Here is a 24,472-nt window from a genome sequence, read left to right as displayed (position 1 = left end):
CGCAAAACCTTGTGGATTCACCAATCCACATGTTTTTTTTGCTCCTGAAGAATTTTTCACCTAGGCAAAAAAACAACCCTGCTATTAATAGGGCGAATCCTCATTTGCCCTAAAAAATAGTGAAAAGTTTTTTGGGTTTTTTTGCCTAAGCATTAAAATGGCCTTAGTTGAATACCCCCCTATGGAGTAAATTCAAGTGGCTGTGAGGGGGACGAGTTGCCAATGCATCGGCATGGAAACACGGCAATGAATCATCATCTCATTCTGGACTGATTGTTATATGCAGTCCTGTGGGGCTGCAAATTAACCTTAGCAAGTCCGGATTTAACATAAGTATGGCACGTAGCCACACTAACTCACGGGGGCTAAATAATTTACCCCTAAGTGTAAGAAAGTAAATATACTGAAAATACAAACTTACAGAAATATGAATCTGACCATTACTACTATTAGGAGCTTTGAGGATACGAGAATGCACATGTGCTTTCTGAAATATCAGACTATAGTAAAAATGAGCAGTGTGATACTGTTATGGAAAAAGATACAATAAATGTAAAACCCCCTGTGTGTTTTGCGTTGTGTATTCCAGAGTATATATTATCTTTCATATTGTTTATTTGTATAGCTCCAAATAGGAGCAGTAGGATTTGCTGGTGCATGGGATCCCGGCGCTCGTCATACTGACGCCGGGATCCCGATTTGTAAGAAGCCGACAGGGTGACTATCGGGTGTTCCCCCCTCTCCCAAACCCCTAACCCTCCCTCCCTGCATCCTAACCCTAACCTCCCCCCTTGGTGCCTAACCCTAACCACCCAGGTGGCTAAAACTAACCCCCTATTCCCGCTGCCTAAACCTAACCATCAACCCCCGCAGCCTAACCCTAACACTCCGAGGGGGGTGCCTATCCCTACACCCCCCCGTAGCGTAAACCTAACCCCCCCCCTTCCCCCCCCCCAGGGTTACCTGCCTTGTAGTGCGGTCTCTCTTCGTTCATGATCCCGGTTGTCAGTATTCAGGCACCGGGATGGTGTATACCCTTCTGGATGCCAGTGTCGGCATTCAGATTAGGGTCGGTATTCCGCCGTCAGTAATCTGGCTGCCGGGATACCAACAGCTGGGATCCTGACTACTTCCTCTCCAAATACACCTGTGTGTTTTCTGGGTGTGGTCTCCAAGTTAGACAGTAACTAGGTCGACCACTACTGGTTGACAGTAACTAGGTCGACAGAATCTCCGCTACTGCTGCGCTTGGCACAGGTTACTATTCGAAATCGTAGTCCGCGTGGATCGTTAAGTATGAAAAAGGTCAAAAAGAAAAAAAAAATGTGAAAAACTCGTGTCGACCTTTAGACCTAGAACATGTCGACCTAGAGACCCTGTCGATCTAGTTACTGTCGACCAATAGTGGTCGACCTAGTTACTGTCGACCTAGAGACCGGATCCCGTGTTTTCTTTATATGAAAGTTTAACATGTAGTACATAATAGTGTGGATAGGCTCGTAAGTATTGAGCAAATTTTTTGTCTATTTATCAGAGTTTGTGTATGCCATTGTGACTATAGTACAAAGATATTCGTATGTCGTTCGATCTGTATAGGAAGTTGTACATCCTGACATTAGGTATGAGTATAAGAAGTCATTTTCTGTTGCTTTTATGCTGTAGTTTATGTATAACCCTACAGAAAGCTTCATATGCCAGTATTTCTAATTTCCTGGTACTAGCCCATAATACAATCACTTAACATTATATCCTAATGATTAATTGTGTATAATGGTACATAATCTGACAATTTTAGGTTTTTACTGTTTTTCAGGACAACTCACATTTTTTTTTGGTAGCCTATTGGGCTAAACACACTGTGGGCGGGATGTAATGCCACCCAAATTCGCTGACGTGCGGGTTTCCAGCCGAACTCTGACTTTTTTTTAAAGGGGCAATCACATAAAAGGCATGGGTTTGCCTTGTAAGTGATTGTCTCTTTCAAAAAAAACTCAGAGTTCGGCTGGAATCCCGCACGTCGGCCGAACTTGGGTGGCATTACATCCCGCCCCATATAGTATTTGGACAGCATACATAATTTCAGAAGTGGAATCTAGACACAATCAATGTATCCATCTAAATGTAAGTGGTCATAAAGAATATGGTGAGTATATACTGTAACAAAGGCCAACAACCTTTTGTCTTTAGAGGTCTATACTAAAGGGAAAAGGTATGCAAATGTGTCACATACCATATTCATGTCAGCTAGGATTAATATGCACAGCAAATAGCAGCTAGAAACTAAATATAATATTCAAACACTAAAGCTGTTTATCTCACTCATATTTAGCATCTGTTTGATGTTCCTTCATAGCTGCGGGTGAAAGAACAGTCAATGTTGCATTCAAAACCAAGTTTCAGTTAGAATAAAGACTTTTTATGTGAGCAACGTAAAAACCTCATGCTAATTTTGCACATCTCATTATACCTTCATCTGCAAGAGGCCGGGAAGAAGACAGCAGGCTGCTCTGTCCATCTTTATCCTTCTCTGATGGGACTCGCTTCAGCACTGATGGGAGAATCGTTTTGGGGGAACAGGTCCCAGAAGGAGATTCAGGGATCTCATCTGTTGTGCACGCAAGTACAACAAAGATATATTAATGTTAAGTCAAATCTTAGATTCAGTATTATAATGTGCTTTTTTAAAGTGGAATACTTTGAATCCAATCTCCACATATTTACCAAGAAATTCAAAACACATCAGAATGTAACAAGGAATGTTTTGATTAGCTAAAGTTTCACTTTTTTTCACGGTTTAGAAATCACTGTATTTTTGCCTCCAAGCTGTCAAAGGTACTATGCAGCATTTTGAAGAGTGTAATGAAAATGGGAGGCAATCACGGGACCACCTGGCGGTCACAATGCCGATGCTGGAATTCCGCCGCCGCAATACCGGCGACACAGGCTCTTCTCCCTCTGTGGGTGTCCACGACACCCATAGAAGAAGACTAGATCCTGTGGCGAGCCTAGCGAGTCACCATGCCCACAGCATGGGCTTACCCGCTGCTGGCATACTGGTGGCCGGGATCCCGCTGTCGATAAAAGGTATTCCATTAAAACTTCCAATTATATCAACAGGTCAGGCCCCCGCATAGCAATGGAGGATCAAGAAAATAAGAAGATAGGAGGTAAGTTTTCAACAAAACCACTATATTACAATACTATAAAAGAACAATAATACAAAAAAAATGAATAATAATAATTTATATGTGTATATTATATATATATATATATATATATACAAGTAGAAGGTGGCACGGCACTCCAAGGCGACTTTTTAAATAATCACTCAGACGGCAGGAGTTCAGCAACGTTTCAATGTATTCAACATTGTCCTCAGCCTGAGGACAATGTTGAATACATTGAAACGTTGCTGAACTCCTGCCGTCTGAGTGATTATTTAAAAAGTCGCCTTGGAGTGCCGTGCCACCTTCTACTTGCATACGTCCATTTGCACGGGCACCCGGCGCACAGCTGCAATTTGCTTATGGGAGAGCCGGTACTCTCGACTTGTGTATATATATATATATATATATATATATATATATTGTGCCCAACAAATGTATATCTTCCTTTAACTAAGGAGGCCCTAATATTTAAAAGATATAATGTGTATGGGGGCACTATTATTTATAAATAACTATATGGGGCACTATTATTTATTAGTATCTTTAAAGAGGGCAATGTAATTTATAAATAACTATACGGATGGACACTATTAAGTATTCTAAAAGATATAATTGTACTACTATTCTAAAGGATATGGGGCACAGGAGGTTATATAGGTATGTTAGCAAACCACAAAAGTAAGCAATTGGACAAAACTACTGTATGTTCACTGCAAGGGTGGGGGGATGTAACATGTGCAGAGAGATTTAGATTTGGGTGGGTTATACTGTTTCTGTGCATGGTAAATAGTGGCTGCTTAATTTGTACACTGCAATTTAGATTTCAGTTTGGACACACCACACCCACTCTCTCTGCACATGTTACATCTGTCCCACCTGCAGTGCAACATGGTTTTGCCCAATTGCTTACTTTTGTGTCTTGCTAACAAACCTGAATAAGGCCCACCGTTCATTATTCAAATAGATGCAGTGTTGTCTGTTTTATTTCCATGGTTTCCACCAGCTAAGGGTACCAGAAGGACACAATACTACTTTGTATTGGGACAGGCATCCCTAGGTATGAAGTCCCAAACAAACCCCCTAGGAGACTGGGATAGATTTAAAGTAGCACAGCCAATTAATGAAGAGGAGGGAAGCTGACTGACAAGGTAGAGCAAACTGCCTGCGATCTTGTCTGTCATAACCACCTATTTTCTCCTGGCTATATTTCTGCCAAATTTTTCTGTGGTTTATGAAAACGCAGCTTCATTTTTTATTTGGATTATTTTTATTTAGAAAACATTAGATGGTGATGTGTAATATGGTGTTTTGTGAAATGGGGATTCCCAGTGGTTCTCAATCAGTTTGGACTTCAGTTAATAATGTGGTTGCTAAATCTTGCAAAAATAAAAGCAAAAAATCTGCCAGGTTTACATAGCCCCAGCAATTACTTTTTGGAGAGGGGTTTGCAAATGTTTTCTGATATCAACTTTTGTACAAGCTAAGTCTTTGTGAAAATGGAACCAACAGCAAAGGAGTCTTGGTAAATTCATCCAGTGTTCCAAAACTCAGAAGTCTAATACTTCACTGATGCAATTAGTGCAGTCAATGTATTCTGTCAGATAACATTCCAAAAGCTTTAGTACAATTGGTTAATAACAATTAATAGTGGCTCATTTAAGTGCCAGCAGTTGCTCTAAATGTAGTAGACCCTTCCAGTAGTCCACCCCCCAGGTTCTACCCGTTTTGATCTCCCCAAACTAAAAACACAATAGCTTCCTATTTGTAGCCTTGTCTGTTTTTCCTATAAGCAACTAGTAACATAGTAACATAGTATCTAAGGTTGAAAAAAGACAATTGTCCACCGGTTCAACCTATTTGTGGTCTCCTATGCACGATTATTTTGTATAAAATTTTGACTGAAGTTGCTGACTGCCGTTCCGATTAACCCCTCTTTTTTATAATAACCATAGTGCGTGACTATGCCCCGTAACCCTGGATATCCTTATCCATTAGGAATCTATCTAACCCATTCTTAAAGGTGTTGACTGAGTTGACCATTACAACTCTCTCAGGCAGGGAATTCCAAACACGTATCGTCCTTACCGTAAAAAAGCCTTTACGCCGTATTGTGTGGAATCTCCTCTCCTCTAACCTGAGCGAGTGTCCACGAGTTCTCTGTGTTGATCTAACCAAAAACAGGTCCTGCACAAGATCTGTATATTGTCCTCTTATATATTTGTAAATGTTGATCATGTCCCCTCTTAATCTCCTCTTTTCCAGTGTAAACATGCCTAGTCTTGCAAGCCTTTCCTCGTATTCCAGCGTCTCCATACCCTTAATTAGTTTGGTCGCCAGCCTTTGAACCTTTTCTAGCTCCAGGATATCCTTTTTGTAGTAAGGTGCCCAGAATTGTACACAGTATTCAAGATGTGGCCTCACAAGTGATTTATATAACTACTATATAACTATTTATATAACTACTGTATCTCCTTATTGTGAAAGCAATGATCTCACAATGAATTATATCGACCCTCAAGACAAGCACAGGTAGCCCTACCTGATCCAGTATAGTGATCTAGAACTACACAGATGTTTGTTACCAAGTAAGGAAAATGTGTTTACCAGTGCGGGAACTACTTCTGGGCTTCTGAGGCACAGTAGGACGTGCTGTTGGAACAGGTTTGGATGACTGCAGAGGTGGTTTTGGACTAGTAGGTGTGCTAGATGAACTCTTGGATCGTACACTTGTCTCGGACTTGACATCACATTTGAGATTTTTTTCTGGAGAAGAGTTAGTGGAATCCCCTCTTGTCATAGGAAATTTACTAACTGAAATGTAACAACAAATTTGTAAATTATATTCTTAATTAATTCATTTCTAAATTACCAATCCCATTCATTCTACAAACTGACACTGCTCAAGGGTTACAGTCTTAATTAGTCTCCATTGCTAAAAGACAAGAATGCTTTCTGATAATAAAACATGTGGGTTTTGTGAGTTAAAGACATTAAAATACCCAAATTAGTAGCTTTTCTTGTTTATGGACTAAACAAATAACATGATAAAACAATAATGATAATTTATTGTTTGCATCACATATAAATTAATATTATATACCAGTAATACCGACCAGTTTGTATTGGCCAAGTAATTAAAACCCACCATAATGTGAACTATATGCCTCATTCAGTAAGGATTGTAAAGTAGCGGAATTTGCATTTCTTTGGATCGCATGCTGGGGTCTGCCCATCGCAAGGCAAGGCCGCCCAGCATGCTACCCGCCGCACCCCCACCCCCTTGAAATTTTAATCGCACCGCAATTTCAGCGATATGGTGAAAAATGGGGCCACAGGAGGCCCGCTGCCATTTTTGTGATCGCAGCAGCTGCGTATGATATCACGCAGCCGCCCCCGTTTTGATGCCGCGCCCCTGCAACGATCTGTCTCCGCCTTGGAATCGGAGCATTGCCGCTCTCACCCCCCTCATTGACAGGCAGAGGCGATCGCATTTTTTGCGGCCCCATGGCACTACTATGGTTTATAAAATAAACTATTATGAGGCATAAGAGAAACAGATGCTGCAGTGTGGTGTCTCTCTAGTATAGGAATTCTCCATCATGGTCCTCAAGGCACACTAACAGTCAATGTTTTAGGAATAGCCCTACTTAAGCACAGGTGACTTAATTAGTACCTCAGTTATTTTGGATTTAATCATCAAGCATGGATAGCACAAAAACCTGGACTGTTAGTGTGCCTAGAGGACCGAGGTTAAGAAACACTGTTTTAGAAATATTGGGACAGTGTCCTTTCAAAATGTTGCTACGGGGCCCACTAATTTCTGGGTGGTCTTCAGGTTGCCGACTGTCGGGATCCCGGCGCACAGGGGGGGTAATTCTGAGTTGATCACAGCAGGATTTTTGTTAGCAGTTGGGCAAACCATGTGCACTGCAGGGGAGGCAGATATAACATGTGCAGAGATAGTTAGATTTGGGTGTGGTGTGTTCAATCTGCAATCTAAATTGCAGTGTAAAATAAAGCAGCCAGTATTTACCCTGCACAGAAACAAAATAACCCACCCAAATCTAACTCTCTCTGCACATGTTATATCTGCCCCCCCCTGCAGTGCACATGGTTTTGCCCAACTGCTAACAAAAATCCTGCTGCGATCAACTCAGAATTACCCCCAGTATACGGGCGCCGGAATCCCGACAGCCGGCATACCGACAGACATTCTCCCTCGTGGGGGTCCACGACCCCCCTGGTGGGAGAATAAATAGCATGGCGGGCGTAGCGCGCCACCGTGCCCGCAGCAAGGTACTGTTGTGAGTTTATGTACAGTATATACAAATATCTATTTGACAATCCTCTATCTGTGAATCCTGAAGGGAGAGGGGACTAGCCACTAGACTACAGAATACATGTGTATATGCATATATTCACAAATATACTGTAACAGAGGGATGGGGGGGGGGGGGGGTGTAGAGAAAATGTAGGAGGGGAAAGATACAATCAGTGTAGGGGAAGAGAAAGAGCAAGAGAAAGGGGAGTGGTAAAAGAGGGAGAGAACAGGGTGGGGTAAGAGAAATACTGTAGCAAGAGTGGCGTGTTGTGTGGGGGTTGGGGGTGGTGCAGGAGAATGGCCAGGGGGAGAAACAAAGAGGTAATATGGAAATGTGGTGTAAATGGTATAGGGAGAGATGTGTGCTGAGCGAACCGCTCAGCACACATCTCTCCCCCCGCTCAGGCCAATCTAGCACCAGCGATAGCGATGCGCGGGGCTGCGCACCGCTATCGCTGTGAGGGGTACACACGGAGATATCGCTGCTTAAAATCTAAGCAATCTAGTCAGATTGCTTAGATTTTAAGCAGCGATCGCTCCGTGAGTACCCCCCTTAAGAGAATGGGAGGGAGGGGGAGGTGGGGCCCTGCAACTCTAGCTAGTGACACAAAAGGTCTAAGATAAACTCTTATCTACTGATGGATATAAACCATTGTTTGCATATTGGAAAAATAAGGTCATTTATGTGAAGTAAAATATTATTATCCCGTGCAGCCCCATACACAAACTCTCAGGAGGAAGACAACTGCACTTTGGGCAAGTCCACAGCATACTGTATGTTAAATAAAATGACAAACCTGCTCCACTTCCATCTAGTTTCTCTCCATCTAGTGATTCCTTGCTGGAAACATCGCTACCAAATTTCTGTAAAATAAATAACAAAACAAAAAATATAAAATGTTCTCTTTTGTTGCCAGATTAAGTTAGTATTTTTTTAAAAGCTGAAACCTGAATAAAACATGTATTACAGACTCCAAAAGTAATCACGTAGGTGCACTGGTGCTAATATCCAGAATTTAAAGGTGTAGCCAGCTAGCATCAAATAAATCCTAAAGGCTTAAATGTACACATATATATTTTCATATTTAGGTAGGACTGGTGGTGATTTTAATACTTCACAGCGCCCCCCCCCCCCCCCCCCTTTTAATTTGTATGTACTGAAACTGCTGCAGAAGTACTCATATTATACTTGTACTATCATTAATTGGGGGGGGGGGGAATCATCTGGGTAAAAAGCAGATAGAGAGATACACAGCTACTTTTTGCATATATCTGTGTACCTACAGGGTGCGCTCACTGATTCCGCAACGGACTATAATAGAAGCCTGCTACCCACTACATGTCTGCTTCCTTCCTACAACAAATTTCATTATCCTGAATGGTGATACCAATACCTGTACATATAAGGTGATTCATTGTAACGAAAAAAATGGACATATGATTAACATCTGCATTATTGATGTGACAGAATACTACAGAATAATTGCAGACTGTCATGAATAGAACATCTGTTCGGGATGCAGACTGTATTTACTTATGTGCAACCTGCTGGAAACAGGATGTTAAATTTTTTCTAGCATTATCACATACATACTGTGGGCGGAATTCAATTGTTTATTGTGCCCAATCTCCTGTCTAAAGTGACGGGAGTGCAATATTCAATTGTGATTTTTTTTTATTGCGCACATCGCGCCTAGAGATGGTCGGGTTTAGCAACTAAAGCAACTACACCTGACCAAAGTAATGGTAGCAACGCAAAGACACATTTGGATGCCAAAACAGGTCACTTTTCGCACATTTTAGCTTGCCACCCCTGGGGGTGAGAGCTGAAAAGCTGGTGCCGGCACGTGATTGCGCCCGAACGAAGCAACAATTGAATAGCATCATCCATTGGGCATCATCTACTGGCTGCCGGCAGCACAATTAAATTCTGCACCATGTGACTATTTCTGATACTTTAAAGTAACATTTCACCTTATCTCTACTGTATTTAGATTTCAGATAAAGTTTACGTTGTTTGAATAACGTTGTGTTAAGTAAGCATTCTGTATTTAATGTGGAACTACTGCTCCCAACAGACACTAATGCATATGTCTTAATAAGCAAAGCTTTGAATGACATAACTGCATTCCTTAGGTAATGTGCAATTATTTTTATAAGCAGCCTTAAGCCGATTTACATAAGGATTTTTTTGTGAATCTGTGATGGTATCTTCCCCTCTCACCATTTGTTTGTTTTAGTTTTTTACTGCTCACCTCCCTTGGGTGTTGGGCATTGAGGTGGGGTCTCTATCAGTGAATCTGCAAACACACGTACTTATTACGGGATAGGAGGATGAAGCAGCCATAGGCTGATATAGCAAGTGTGAAGAATTCTATGGGTGGTATTCAATTCTTTCCAGCCTCTTCCACACCCATTCTGTTCTGCCGACAGGTGTGATATTATCATTTTAGCTCACTCCTCCCAGGGTAGCGAGGCACCCTAACCCTTTAAGCAGCTAAACCTGATTGCTATGGGCGTGATATATGCAATAACAGGAATCACTTTAGAAAGGAGATTGGGCATGAAATTATTTGAAAACTGGATTTAGCCCGACTTAAACTAGATGAAAACTGAAAGATAAACATCTAACAACTAATAAAACTAAAGACTAACTTATTTGCAACTTTAAATTTATGCACATATCTATCACCCTGCAAACCTCACTCTGAACACTATGCAACCAATTTCTGCTTAGCAACATTTGTAATATCATGATTTTGATGCAATTATAAATACTTGTACTTCAAATATTGGTCAGTGAGGCATACTGGACTGGTATTTACATAGTCAAAGCAGTGTAATTTATCACCTATCATCACCTAAACATTTGCCTCAGTGGTAGCCAGTATTAAGTAGTCATAGTATTCTTTTAGATGCAATCTAGGGTCAGCTGTGCTGGTCAATGTGTGTTCACATACACAAATTTTTTATAACACTGTGTTTGAAAATAAACCACTAAACAACATCAGTAAACAGGTATCTGAACCTTTAACTTTAACAACTGCAACTTCATTACTCTCTAAGCCTAAATAACTGTAGTTTTATTTCAAACCCACCATGTACCACAAATTGCTTTTCTTCATTTCATGCCATTGTATGTTCTCCAAAGCAATTACATCCTTAATTCTCACTGCAACTCACCCCTATGTACAAATTGCCCACTCAATTATCCACTCCCCACTTATTAACACTCATGAGCTTTTTACTTCTGTTTATACACTGACAATAACACCCACAACCTGTCACCATAAAAAAATCACAAACATCCTATATGTATATCTCTCTCTGTTCTATTAACTAGTGACATTTCACCAAATCTGTGCCCCAACCACTTCCCCCACTAATATTTACCTGATTTGCAGCAATATATAAATCCAGCTAACCTTATAAACATCACATGTCCACTGAACCCTTCAAATCACCAAAATGTGCCTTATGGAATACACGCTCTGTTTGTAACAAATTAACATCCATACATGACCTCTTCATATCTAACAATTTCAATCTGCTGTTATAACAGAAACATGGCTCACACAATCAGACACAGCCTCCCCTGCAGCACTGTCACATGGTGGTCTCCACACACACCTCTAGGCCTGGTAACAGTAAAGGAGGTGAGGTTGGAATATTACTATTCCATTCGTTCACAAACACAGTTCTACCACAGGTTCCACCACTCACATACATTGTATCAGGATTTACACTCCTTTCTCTCTGCATGTTGCAGCTATCTATCGCCCACCTGGTAAACAAAATTTCTGAAAGATTTTACTGCCTGGCCTTACTTCCTATCTTCTGACATCTCCACCAGCATCATGGGTGATTTCAATATTACTACTGATAGTCCGAACTCTGCTGCTTATGCCTCCAAACTACTCTTTCTAACCTCCTCTCTCAGCGTCTCTCAATGGACTAACTCCTCTACTCATCGGTAAGGCCAATGTCTTGATCTTGTATTCACCAGACTATGGGGGTAATTCAGAGTTGATCGCAGCAGAAATTTTGTTAGCAGTTGGGCAAACCCATGTGCACTGCAGGAGGGGCAGATATAACATGTTCAGAGAGAGTTAGATTTGGGTGGGTTATTTTGTTTCTGTGCAGGGTAAATACTGGCTGCTTTATTTTTATACTGCAATTTAGATTTCAGTTTGAACACACCCCACCCAAATATAACTCTCTCTGCACATGTTATATCTGCCCCTCCTGCAGTGCACATGGTTTTGCCCAACTGCTAACAAAATTGCTGCTGCGATCAACCCAGAATTAGGCCCTGTGCTCAGTTTCTGAAATAATTAACATGCCTTTCCCTCTCTCAAATCACAGTTTTATCACCTGCATTCTCTCCTCCATTACTTCAAACTCAATGTCACTGAAGTCCTCCAATCCTCCTCAAACCTGCAGAAATATTAATGCTATTTTCAAGAACTTCCTACCTCTCTGCAACAACTGATCTCACCTATTTCTGTATTCATTTCTCCTGAGATGGCTGTATAACACCTAATCCAGACTCTAGAAACAGCCCTTGAAATGGCTCAAGCTACTCATCACATGCCATGTAGACCTAGATGTCAACCATGGCACTCTAAATTAAGACTATCACCCACTACTAATATAATGCCCTGGACATTGCCAAACAAAAATATTTCCAAACTCTCACCTAACCCCTGTCCCTGTCGACTCTAACACCAAATACATTTTTAATACATTTAAATCACTTCTCAACCCTCCCTCATTCAACCCACCAGCAACTATCAATGCGCAAGATCTTGCTTCCTACTTCAGGGACAAGATTTAGAAGATCCAAAATGAAATGGTATGCTGTTCCTCAGCCTGTGACCTACTCAATTACCTACCTGAAACCTCTGGCACCTTTTATTTATGATACCACATATGAATATCAACACTATTGTTATCCTCTTATTCTTCTACCTCCCCTCTTGAACCTATACACTCACAAATAGGTGAATCTCTGTCTCCTATACTCATCCCAAACTTAACTAAAATATATCATCGCTCTCTCTCTCTCTCTCTACTGGTATATCTCCTTCACTGTTGAAGCATGCAGTAATTGCTCCCATTCTGATATAATTAAAATTCTGACCCTAACTTAAATTCTGACCCTAATTCTGTGCATCATGGCCGCCAGCAGCAGCACACTGTATTTACACTGCAGGAGGCAGACATTGAGTAAGCTCCTCGGCAGCTCTGTGCTTATACACAATGAGAGCAGCTGGGTAGCTCCACCTCTGAAAGCTGCTTTCTGTGTCAGACTGACTCCACAGGAAATGGAGGTGCAACCATACATGCGCATTGACCATAGTAAAGTCGGTAAGCTTGCTTGCGCTGTCAGGTTGGGATGAAAGAGGTGGACATTTAAGGGGCCGAATGGAGTGCTGTGGGGTAATAATTAAAGGTGCCGAAGGTCGGGGGTAGAGAGACTGTGTGTGCTCTGAAGTGGTTGTTGAAGGGGGGTGCTCTGCGGTGGTTAATGAAGGGGGGGGTGAGGGTTTGAGGTGGACCTTGAAGGGGGGGGATAATGCAAAAGGTGGGCACTGAAGAGGCGGGGGTCCTGCGATAGGTGAACTTTGAAGAGGGGGTTTGCTTCAAGAGGGCATTAAAGGGGGAAGTGTTGTAAGAGGTGTATTTCGAAGAGGAGGGAATACTGTGAGAGGTGGGCATGGGTAGTGCTGTGAAGTGTACATTGGCAGGGATGTGCTGTAGTGGTTATTGAAGGTGGGGAATGCTTTGGAGGTTGTGTCTATACCCCTTCAATTAATGCCGTGATGATGAGTGAGGGCGGGAGGGTGGTTCCTTGGCCTCAATGCTCTGTTTTGATCCGAATCTAGGTTTTTTATCTGTTATCTGGCCAACAAGAGTAGAAAATGGTTCCCTTGCAGGCTCACCACGATTCATTACACCATCCGCACTGTCTGTACAGTTTTGTTTTATCACTGTTGTTGCCAATTGTAAAGCGCAACAGAATTTGCTGTGCTATATAAGAAACTGTTAATAAATAAATAATAGACTTTGCAGTTTATGGATGGTTCCAATATAATTTAATAAGAACCACCGTTTATTACTTGTATGCTTATTTGTGAGTCCCTTATAATTAAAAGCTAAGGGGTGTATTTACTAAAAGTCGATTTTGGTCGATGATGATCGATTTTTGGATGATGTTGGGTTGCTTTTTGATCGATTTTATGTTTCAGGGTCTAAATCACACATTTGCTAACAGATGATTTTTTAAATCCTTTTTAAAAATTTTAAAAAATCATATGTGCGTAAAAGTGGTATTTAGGGATATATTTACTAAAAATCGATATTAGATGATTTTTGGTCGATTCTGTATTTCATGGTCTAAATTCCGCATTTACTAACAGATGATTTTTGACATTTTTTTTAAACAATGTCAAAAATTATCTGTTAGTAAATGTGTGATTTAGACCCTTAAACACAAAATCGACCTTTTAGTAAATATAACCCTAAATTTTGACGACTGTAAAGAGTTACCAAGCAAATAGAGTTTTCTTTTTTTTTCTGACTCCAAAAGTACAGATGTGTCCTCTTACATCCTTGCTGCAATCACGCTAAACAGTCATTGAAATTGTGCAATGCCGTGGTGGGTCTTGGTAGTGCTGAGCGTCTTCTTTTTTCCCCCCGTGAAAATGCGTCTTAGACATAAACTAATGTAAAAGGGAGCATGAGCAGCTTCTGCTAATTAAAATAATATGCGGCCTATATTGTGTGTGTAATTGTGGCTCTATCTGCATCCGAAATGCCATGTTACATGTTTTCCACTATAGCATAGCATTTTGTATGCAAATACAGTCGCAGTCACACACAGAATATAGGCATGCTACATATCATTTTAATCAGCAGAAGCTGCTCGTGCGTCCTATTACATTACTTTGCATCTAATGTATTTTCTCGAAAAAAGCAAAAAAAGATGCTCAGCTCTACGAAGTCACATGGCACTCACGCGTTATGTGCAATACGACTTGTAGCGCAAGGCGCAAAGATGTAAGAGGACACATCTGTAGTAAGGGTAAGCACTTATACAATGCAAAGATAGAAGTCACTGCAATGTATCATTCATAAACCCACATAACCTTAAATGACATGAAGCGATTTACTACTGTACTAGGTTTGGGTGTAGATTAAGAAGTGAATTTGTATTATATTCAGTCTCAAGATTATCGGATTATATTAAGCATGAAATAAGTCTACACTGAGGTTTTAAGATGTTCCTGTAGGTTTTGAGGGGTTTATATCCACAAAAACCTCACTAGCACTGGTCACTCAAGTGACAGTCAATGCAAAGGTTTCGGTACTATTACGTCTGAATTCACTTCTTCATTCTGGAGATTACTTATCACTACGACCAGAGGTTGGCCAGAAAAGGAGGGAGGGGGGTGGGGGGACTGGAAAATCAGCAACATGGTGTGCAATATATGATTTTGTGTGGTTGATCCTCTGTTTAATATCTGCCTGTTAATATGGTGTATTCCTGTGCAAAACATGACTGGCCGTGGATGAATCACTGTACAATATGACTGGTAGTTGGATATGCCTCTGGGTAATGTAGCTGGAGATTAGGGTTTCCCAGTGCAATGTATGGTTGGCAATGTGCTCCGCACATATAAATCCATTTATTTGTAGTCTCTAATATAGCAATAAAAGTAGAATTTTCTTATAATATAAATATGCTAAATAATCTCCTTTTTGCTGCAATAAGTACATCCATTTACATCAAACCGTGTCAGCTGTTTTTTCAGAAGCCAAATTACCTACAAATATGCTTTTAGATCAGGGGTGGGGAACATCCAGCCCGCGGAGTCATTTCGCCTGGCCCAGGCAAGGCAACCGCAGACGGGACTATGAGGGGGCGTGACGTGGCATCCGACGGAGGAGGACATGGGTTACCTCGGCCAAGGCAGCCAACAGAGGAGGACGTGGGTTGCGTGCATACCGTGGGCGCTTGGCACGGAGTGTGGCTGTGTGTGGCCTCCCCATGTGTCTTACAAGGATCCCCGCTGAGACTCCAGTGCCTGCATTCTCTGCACAACACACCCATTCACTGGAGGCTACTGATAATCAGAGGAGGTGGTGGTGAGATAGTGTAGACCTGGATAGACAGTGCACTCAGGTCCACACACACTTCCTTACCCCACACGCTGGGACTGACTATTACAATTATATCATCCAGACTTTGGCTTCACAGTGAAAGTGTGAAATATGTAAAAAGAGAAATACCCAAGAAAGCCACTCACCTGCAGACCATTCCTCACTAAACACAAACACAAGTGAACAGGACACAGCCTCCACATTAGGGGTAAGGTTCATTCATTTTTTAGCAAAAATAGCAGGCTAATTTTTAAGTTGATAATTTTTGTATGGTCCCCGAAGGATTTCATGGCAAAAAAAGGTTCCCTACCCCTGTTTTAGATGGCTATGGATCATTAGGTCTACACTAAAAAGGTCTACAGTCATTAGGTCGAACCCAAATGGTTGACATGCAAAAGGTCAACGGGGTGAAAGGTTGACTTGGAATAGGCAGACAATGGAAAAGGTCAGCAGGGTCAAAAGGTCAACATGAAAATGGCTGACATGAAAAAAATAGGCCGACACAAGTTATTTTGAGTGTCACTTTTCTGCCACAAAACCCCCCCATTAGTGTACCGCTTCGCTTGCCATGCTTCGGCGGCATGGTGCCCTGCTCCACTACCGCTGCGCCCGGCACAGGTTACTATACCCAATCGTAGTCCACATGATGGTAAAGTATGAAAAAAAAAAAATGGTGTCGACCATAGTCATGTTGACCATTTGTACCTATCGACCTTTTGTACTATCTACCTTTTAAATGTCGACCATTTGGCCATGAAGACCCACTGACTGTCAACCTATAGTCCGGATACCCTTTTGAAGTGTGGGAGGAAACAGAAGCAAATGTAATAAATGTATCTTTTATTGTTGTCGTTACTCATTTGAAGGCCACAAATACAAGCACAGGCCTCTGGTCCTAATTGATTTCTTTTTTCTTCCTTTTAACTTGCTCCGTGTGTTTGCCTAAACGACTTTAACGGACCTGTTGCTTGTTGGGTCTAGAGATCTGTGCCATGTGCTTTGAGTTTCTGCTTTACTAGTATTTATTTACCTTTTATGCTATATGTTTATGATTATGCCTGCTCGCTAGGTGATTGCGGGGTGGTTGGTCACTACCCCCTCTGATTTGATGGATGAGACGTTGCTCTTTTGGCACCTTACTAAGGGGGTAATTCGGACCTGATCGTAGCAGCAAATTTGTTAGCAGTTGGGCAAAACCGTGTGCACTGCAGGTGTTGCAGATATAACATTTGCAGAGAGAGAGAGTTAGATTTCGGTGGGTTATTTTGTTTATACTGGCTGCTTTATTTTTACACTGCAATTTAGATTTCCGTTTGAACACACCCCACCCAAATCTAACTCTCTCTGCAGATGTTATATCTGCCCCCCCAGCACTGCACATGGGCCCTCATTCCAAGAGTTTAGCTCGCTAGCTGCTTAAAGCAGCATTGCACATGCTAAGCCGCCGCCCTCTGGGAGTGTATCTTAGCATAGCAGAATTGCGAACGAAAGATTAGCAGAATTGCGAATAGAAAATTCTTAGCAGTTTCTGAGTAGCTCGAGACTTACTCCTACATTGCGATCAGTTCAGTCAGTTTCGTTCCTGGTTTGACGTCACAAACACACCCAGCGTTTGCCCAGACACTCTCCCGTTTCTCCAGCCACTCCCGCGTTTTTCCGCACACTCCCAGAAACGGTAATTTTCCGCCCAGAAACACCCACTTCCTGTCAATCACACTCCGATCACCAGAACAATGAAAAAACTTTGTTACGCCGTGAGTAAAATACCTAAATTTTGTGTAAAATAACTAAGCGCATGCGCTCTGCGAACCTTGCGTATGCGCAGTAAGCGACTAATCGCAGTATAGCGAAAATCGGCAAAGAGCGAACAACTCGGAATGACCCCCATGGTTTTGCCCAACTGCTAACAAATTTGCTGAATTACCCCCTAAGACTGTTTTCCCCTTATGTGTTGTCTTCCTTTTGTCTCCCCCTTGTGTGGTTTCTTCGAGTTTATATACCAACTTATCAATATCTGACTTTCATGTACCCTCTATGGTTAATATTGTATCTTTGAATGTTAACGGATTGAACTCCCCTAAAAAGCGTAGGCTAGCCTTAACTTTCTTTCATAAAATGAAAGAGAACATAGTTGCTATTCAAGAAACACATTTTAGTAAATGTGATCCTCCGCGTTTTTCTGATAGTCGTTTCCCTACCTGTTATAAGGCGAACGGCCCCACTAAAAAAGCAGGTGTAGCTATTCTTGTTTCACTTCACTGCCCTTTTATACTAGATTTAAAATACAGTATGTTGACCCAGAAGAACGATTTTTGATATTAGTAGGACGTCTAGACGAGGTAGAAGTCACCCTGGTTAAATGTTATGCTCCTAACTCTAAACAACTTCCATTTTCCAGGAAACTTTGTGCGCTGGTGCATAAACACGCAAAAGGTGCCATAATGATGCTTGGCGATTTCAATATGGTAATTGATCCCTCTATTGATAGGTCCCGTCCGACCAAAACTCTCCCCTCTAGATTATTCCTTCTATTCCCATGTCCATTCTTCTTATTCTAGAATTGACCTAGTTTTGACGGATAAGTGGAGTCTCCCATCCATTAGTAAAACTGACATACTCCCCATGACTTGGTCGGACCCCTTATTGGTTGTTTGGGATTTAGGCACTCGTAAAACTGCCCCAGGTCCCTGGAGATTAGGGAATTACTTACTATCCCACCAAGAGGCGTTCTAATCTATTCACCAGTCCATAAAGGTGTATCTAGATATCAATAGACCTGAGGACACCTCAGTTTTTATTCGTTGGTGCTCCATTAAAGCAGTTTTATGGGGGTCAGACATTCAAGCAGCGGCTAGGCTCAAGAGGGCTCATAAATGTAATTTTCTGTTAGCTGAAAATGAAATAGCTAGACTTGAGGCAGCGCACAAAGCAGATACCCTAAATAAGTCAATTTTTAGACTTCTGCTTTCTGCGAGGGAACGATTGAATACCTTTACTCTCCGGGAAGTACAACGCAATATAGCTAGTTTGAATCAGATATTTTATGTCTTTGGAAATAAAGCTGGTCAGCTTTTGGCCCGAAAGTTAAGGGGCCGTCGTGCTATGGCTCAAATTCACCATATTTATACCTCCTTGGGCTCCAAGGTCTCTGATCCACACGACATCGCAAACGCTTTTGCAGATTATTATTCCCAACTGTATAATTTGCAATCTAGTCCTGATACTCCCCAACCCATCGAAGCTGAAATCCAATCCTTCCTGGGAAAACTGTCCATCCCCGAGTTGGATTCTGGGGCCTGCCTGGTCCTGTGCTCCCCCTGGTCTATTTCGGAACTTGAAGCTGCTATAGATTCTTTGCTGCGCGACAAAGCCCCAGGTCCTGATGGATTTCCGTCGAGTTTCTACAAAAGTTATAAGGCGGAATTAGCTCTGGTTTTATTAAAAGTTTTCAATGAGGCATATAGTGTTGGGAGCTTCCCGAAGGAGATGTTGGAAGCACAAATCGTTGCCATCCCTAAATCGGGTAAAACCTCCACTTCAGTTCAAAATTATCGCCCGATAGCGTTGTTAAACTCAGACGTTAAGCTTTATGCTAAGTTGATAGCTAAAAGCCTGTGTACCCTTCTACCTTCCCTGATAGCCGCAGATCAGATTTGTTTTGTGCCGGGCAAGAAGGCCCCAGACAATACTCGGAGAGTCCTTAATATTATTTTATATTGAAACTTTTATAAATTTCCTCTATTAGTCTTGTCATTAGATGCTGAAAAGGCGTTCGACAGACTGGATTGGGGATACCTAAACTCTGTCCAACTTAAATTTGGCTTTCGAGGTAGATTTTTGGATTCTATTGTGGCCCTGTACTCTGTCCCTTCTGCAAGGGTTTTTGTGTATGGATGTCTCTCCCTAGGGTTCGATATTTCAAATGGCACCAGGCAGGGGTGCCCTTTGTCGTACCTTATCTTTGCTTTGGCTATCGAGCCCCTGGCAGAGACTTTTATTAGAATCGCTACGGATGTAGAGGGACCTGAGATAGGTGGGCTTAACCACAAGATCAGCCTCTTTGCTGATGATATCTTGCTTTGCTTTCTTCACTCTGAAACCTCCCTTCCTGGGCTTCATACAATTTTAGATACATACACAAAAGTTTCTTCCTATAAATTGAACACCTCTAAGACTGAAGCCCTTCTGCTACATATTTCAACGATGTCACTTGCCTTACTTAAAGACAGGTATAGATATGAATGGCAGACGAGATCCATCAAATATTTCGGGGTGAATCTAGCTCAGGATTCTGACCTCTTTGACTGTAACTTTACATTCTTCCTGAGCTCTTTCAAGAGATTGATTAAAGAGTGGTTGCTTCACGAAATTTCTTGGTTGGGGCGTATCGCTGCGGTTAAGATGGTGTTATTACTAAAACTCATGTACCTTTTTCTTGCCATTCCTCATAATTTCCCTACATCCTTCAGTACCAGAGCTAATAATAAGATTTTAAACCTACCGGTAAATCTTTTTCTCCTAGTCCGTAGAGGATGCTGGGGACTCCGTAAGGACCATGGGGATAGACGGGCTCCGCAGGAGACATGGGCACTAAAAAATAACTTTAGGTATGGGTGTGCACTGGCTCCTCCCTCTATGCCCCTCCTCCAGACCTCAGTTAGAGAAACTGTGCCCAGAGGAGACGGACAGTACGAGGAAAGGATTTTTGTTAATCCAAGGGCAAGATTCATACCAGCCCACACCATTCACACCGTATAACTCGGGTAATACGAACCAGTTAACAGCATGAAACAACACAGCCTCAGTCAGAGACTGAGCAAAACTGTAACATAACCCTTATGTAAGCAATAACTATATACAAGTCTTGCAGAAGCAGTCCACACTGGGACGGGCGCCCAGCATCCTCTACGGACTAGGAGAAAAAGATTTACCGGTAGGTTTAAAATCTTATTTTCTCTTACGTCCTAGAGGATGCTGGGGACTCCGTAAGGACCATGGGGATTATACCAAAGCTCCCAAACGGGCGGGAGAGTGCGGATGACTCTGCAACACCGATTGAGCAAACATGAGGTCCTCCTCAGCCAGGGTATCAAACTTGTAAAACTTTGCAAAGGTGTTTGAACCCGACCAGGTAGCTGCTCGGCACAACTGTAATGCCGAGAAGCCTCGGGCAGCCGCCCAAGAAGAGCCCACCTTACTAGTGGAATGGGCCTTAACCGATTTTGGTAACGGCAATCCAGCCGTAGAATGAGCCTGCTGAATTGTGTTACAGATCCAGCGAGCAATAGTCTGCTTAGAAGCAGGAGCGCCAACCTTGTTGGCTGCATACAGGACAAACAGTGCCTCTGTTTTTCTGACCCGAGCCGTGCTGGCCACGTAAATTTTCAAAGCCCTGACTACATCAAGGGACTCGGAATCCTCCAAGTCTCGCGTAGCCACAGGCACCACAATAGGTTGGTTCATATGAAAAGATGAAACCACTTTTGGCAAGAACTGAGGACGAGTCCGCAATTCTGCTCTATCCACATGGAAAACCAGATAGGGGCTTTTGTGAGACAAAGCCGCCAACTCCGACACTCGCCTAGCCGAAGCCAAGGCTAACAACATGACCACTTTCCAAGTTAGATACTTTAATTCCACCGTTTTAAGTGGTTCAAACCAGTGGGACTTAAGGAAACTCAACACCACGTTAAGGTCCCAAGGCGCCACCGGAGGTACAAAAGGAGGCTGAATATGCAGCACTCCCTTCACAAAAGTCTGTACTTCTGGGAGAGAAGCTAATTCCTTCTGAAAGAAAATGGATAGGATCGAAATCTGAACCTTAATGGAGCCTAATTTTAGGCCCAAATTCACTCCAGTTTGTAGGAAGTGAAGGAAACGGCCCAGATGGAATTCTTCCGTAGGAGCCTTCCTGGCCTCACACCAAGAAACATACTTCTGCCATATACGGTGATAATGTTTAGCTGTCACGTCCTTCCTAGCCTTTATCAGAGTAGGAATTACCTCATCCGGAATACCCTTTTCCGCTAGGATCCGGCGTTCAACCGCCATGCCATCAAACGCAGCCGCCGTAAGTCTTGGAACAGACAGGGCCCCTGTTGCAACAGGTCCTGTCTTAGTGAAAGGGGCCACGGATCTTCTGTGAGCATTTCCTGCAGATCCGGATACCAGGCCCTTCGCGGCCAGTCTGGAACAATGAGAATTGTCTGTACTCCTCTTTTTCTTATGATTCTCAACACCTTGGGGATGAGAGGAAGAGGAGGAAACACATAGACCAACTGGAACACCCACGGTGTCACCAGGGCGTCCACTGCCACCGCCTGAGGGTCTCTTGACCTGGCGCAATACCTCTGTAGTTTTTTGTTGAGGCGGGACGCCATCATGTCTATTTGGGGCAGTCCCCACCGACTTGCACTCTGTGCGAAGACTTCCTGATGAAGTCCCCACTCTCCTGGATGTAGATCGTGTCTGCTGAGGAAGTCTGCTTCCCAGTTGTCCACCCCCGGAATGAACACTGCTGACAGTGCGCTGACATGATTTTCCGCCCAGCGAAGAATCCTGGTGGCTTCCGTCATTGCCACTCTGCTCCTTGTGCCACCTTGGCGGTTTACATGAGCCACTGCGGTGATGTTGTCTGACTGAATCAGAACCGGTAGATCGCGAAGCAAAGTCTCCGCTTGACGAAGGGCATTGTATATGGCCCTCAGCTCCAGGACGTTGATGTGAAGACAAGTCTCCTAGCTTGACCAAAGACCTTGGAAGTTTCTTCCCTGTGTGACTGCTCCCCAACCTCGGAGGCTCGCGTCCGTGGTTACCAGAATCCAATCCTGAATGCCGAACCTGCGACCCTCTAGAAGGTGAGCACTCTGCAGCCACCACAGGAGAGATACCCTGGCCCTGGGGGACAGGGTGATCAACTGATGAATCTGTAGATGTGACCCGGACCACTTGTCCAGTAGGTCCCATTGGAAAGTCCTTGCATGGAACCTGCCGAAGGGAATGGCCTCGTAAGACGCCACCATCTTTCCCAGGACTCGGGTGCAGTGATGCACTGACACCTGTTTTGGCTTCAATAGGTCCCTGACCAGAGTCATGAGTTCCTGGGCCTTTTCTATCGGAAGATAAACCCTTTTCTGGTCCGTATCCAGAATCATGCCTAAGAAGGTCAAACGAGTCGTAGGAACCAACTGTGACTTTGGGATATTGAGAATCCAGCCGTGTTGCTGCAACACCTTCATTGAAAGTGACACACTGTTCAACAACTGCTCTCGTGATCTCGCTTTTATGAGGTGATCGTCCAAGTACGGGATAATTGTGACACCCTGCTTGCGCAGAAGCACCATCATCTCCGCCATTACCTTGGTGAAAATCCTCGGGGCCATGGAAAGCCAAAACGACAACGTCTGAAATTGGTAATGACACTCCTGTACCGCAAATCTCAGGTACGCCTGATGAGGTGGATAAATGGAAACATGAAGGTATGCATCCTTTATGTCCAGTGATACCATAAAATCCCCCCCCTTCTAGGCTGGCGATGATCGCTCTGAGCGATTCCATCTTGAACTTGAACCTTTTCAAGTATAGGTTCAAGGATTTTAAATTTAGAATGGGTCTGACCGAACCGTCCGGTTTCGGGACTACAAACAGGGTTAAGTAATACCCCTTCCCTTGTTGAAGCAGGGGAACTTTGACCACCACCTGTTGAAGACACAATTTGTGAATCGCATTTAAAACTATCTCCCTTTCTGGGGGAGAAGCTGGCAGGGCCGATTTGAAAAACCGGCGAGGAGGCACCTCTTCGAATTCCAGCTTGTACCCCTGGGAAACAATTTCTATTGCCCAGGGATCCACCTGTGAGTGAACCCAGATGTGGCTGAAAAGTCGAAGACGTGCCCCCACTGGGGCGGACTCCCTCAGCGGAGCCCCAGCGTCATGCGGTGTATTTTGTAGAGGCCAGGGAGGACTTCTGCACCTGGGAACTAGCTGTGGTAGGCAGCTTTTCCCCTCTGCCCTTACCTCTGGCAAGAAAGGACGATCCTCGTACTCTCTTGTTTCTATTTGACCGAAAGGACTGGATCTGATAATGTGGCACTTTCTTAGGCTGTGAGGGAATATAAGGCAAAAAATTTGATTTACCTGCCGTAGCTGTGGAAACCAGGTCCGAGAGACCTTTCCCAAACAATTCCTCACCCCTGTAAGGTAAAACCTCCATATGCCTCTTTGAGTCGGCATCACCTGTCCATTGCCGGGTCCATAGGACTCGTCTAGCAGAAATCGCCATAGCGTTGACTCTAGAACCCAGTAGGCCAATGTCTCTTTGAGCATCTCTCATATATAAGACAGCATCTTTAATATGACCCAGGGTCAATAACATGGTATCCTTATCCAGGGTATCAATTTCCGCCGATAAGGTATCTGTCCACGCTATTACAGTGCTACAAACCCAAGCCGACGCTATCGCCGGTCTGAGTAAGGTACCAGAATGTGTGTAAATGGACTTCAAGGTAGTCTCCTGCTTGCGATCAGCAGGATCCCTGAGGGTAGCCGTATCTTGGGATGGCAGCGCTACCTTCTTGGACAAGTGTGTCAACGGTTTGTCCACCCTTGGGGCGGATTCCCACCGTATCCTGTCCTTATTCGGGAAAGGATGCGCCATAAGAATCCTTTTGGGAATCTGCAGTTTTTTGTCTGGAGATTCCCAAGCCTTTTCAAATAACTCGTTCAGCTCATGAGACGGGGGAAAGGTTACCTCAGGTTTCTTTTCCTTATACATGTGAACCCTCGTGTCAGGGACAGGGGGGTCCTCTGTGATATGCAA

General features: G+C 43.2%; 1 protein-coding gene across 3 annotated transcripts in view; it reads right to left on the bottom strand.

Annotated features, from left to right (window-relative positions):
• The window catches only part of CARMIL1 (capping protein regulator and myosin 1 linker 1), a 581,945-nt gene that overhangs the window by 2,264 nt on the left and 555,209 nt on the right, over positions 1 to 24,472 (bottom strand). For all 3 annotated transcript variants that reach the window (XM_063923281.1, XM_063923283.1, XM_063923284.1), the window contains 3 exons: positions 8,286 to 8,352; positions 5,772 to 5,978; positions 2,468 to 2,605 (listed from right to left, as the gene is read on the bottom strand). In XM_063923281.1, coding sequence (XP_063779351.1) covers positions 2,468 to 2,605; positions 5,772 to 5,978; positions 8,286 to 8,352 — 412 coding nt within the window. The remainder of the gene's footprint in view (positions 1 to 2,467; positions 2,606 to 5,771; positions 5,979 to 8,285; positions 8,353 to 24,472) is intronic.

Source organism: Pseudophryne corroboree, chromosome 5 (assembly GCF_028390025.1).
Source record: "Pseudophryne corroboree isolate aPseCor3 chromosome 5, aPseCor3.hap2, whole genome shotgun sequence".
NCBI classification, from domain to species: domain Eukaryota; kingdom Metazoa; phylum Chordata; class Amphibia; order Anura; family Myobatrachidae; genus Pseudophryne; species Pseudophryne corroboree.
This window is presented reverse-complemented; position numbering and strand designations above follow the sequence as displayed.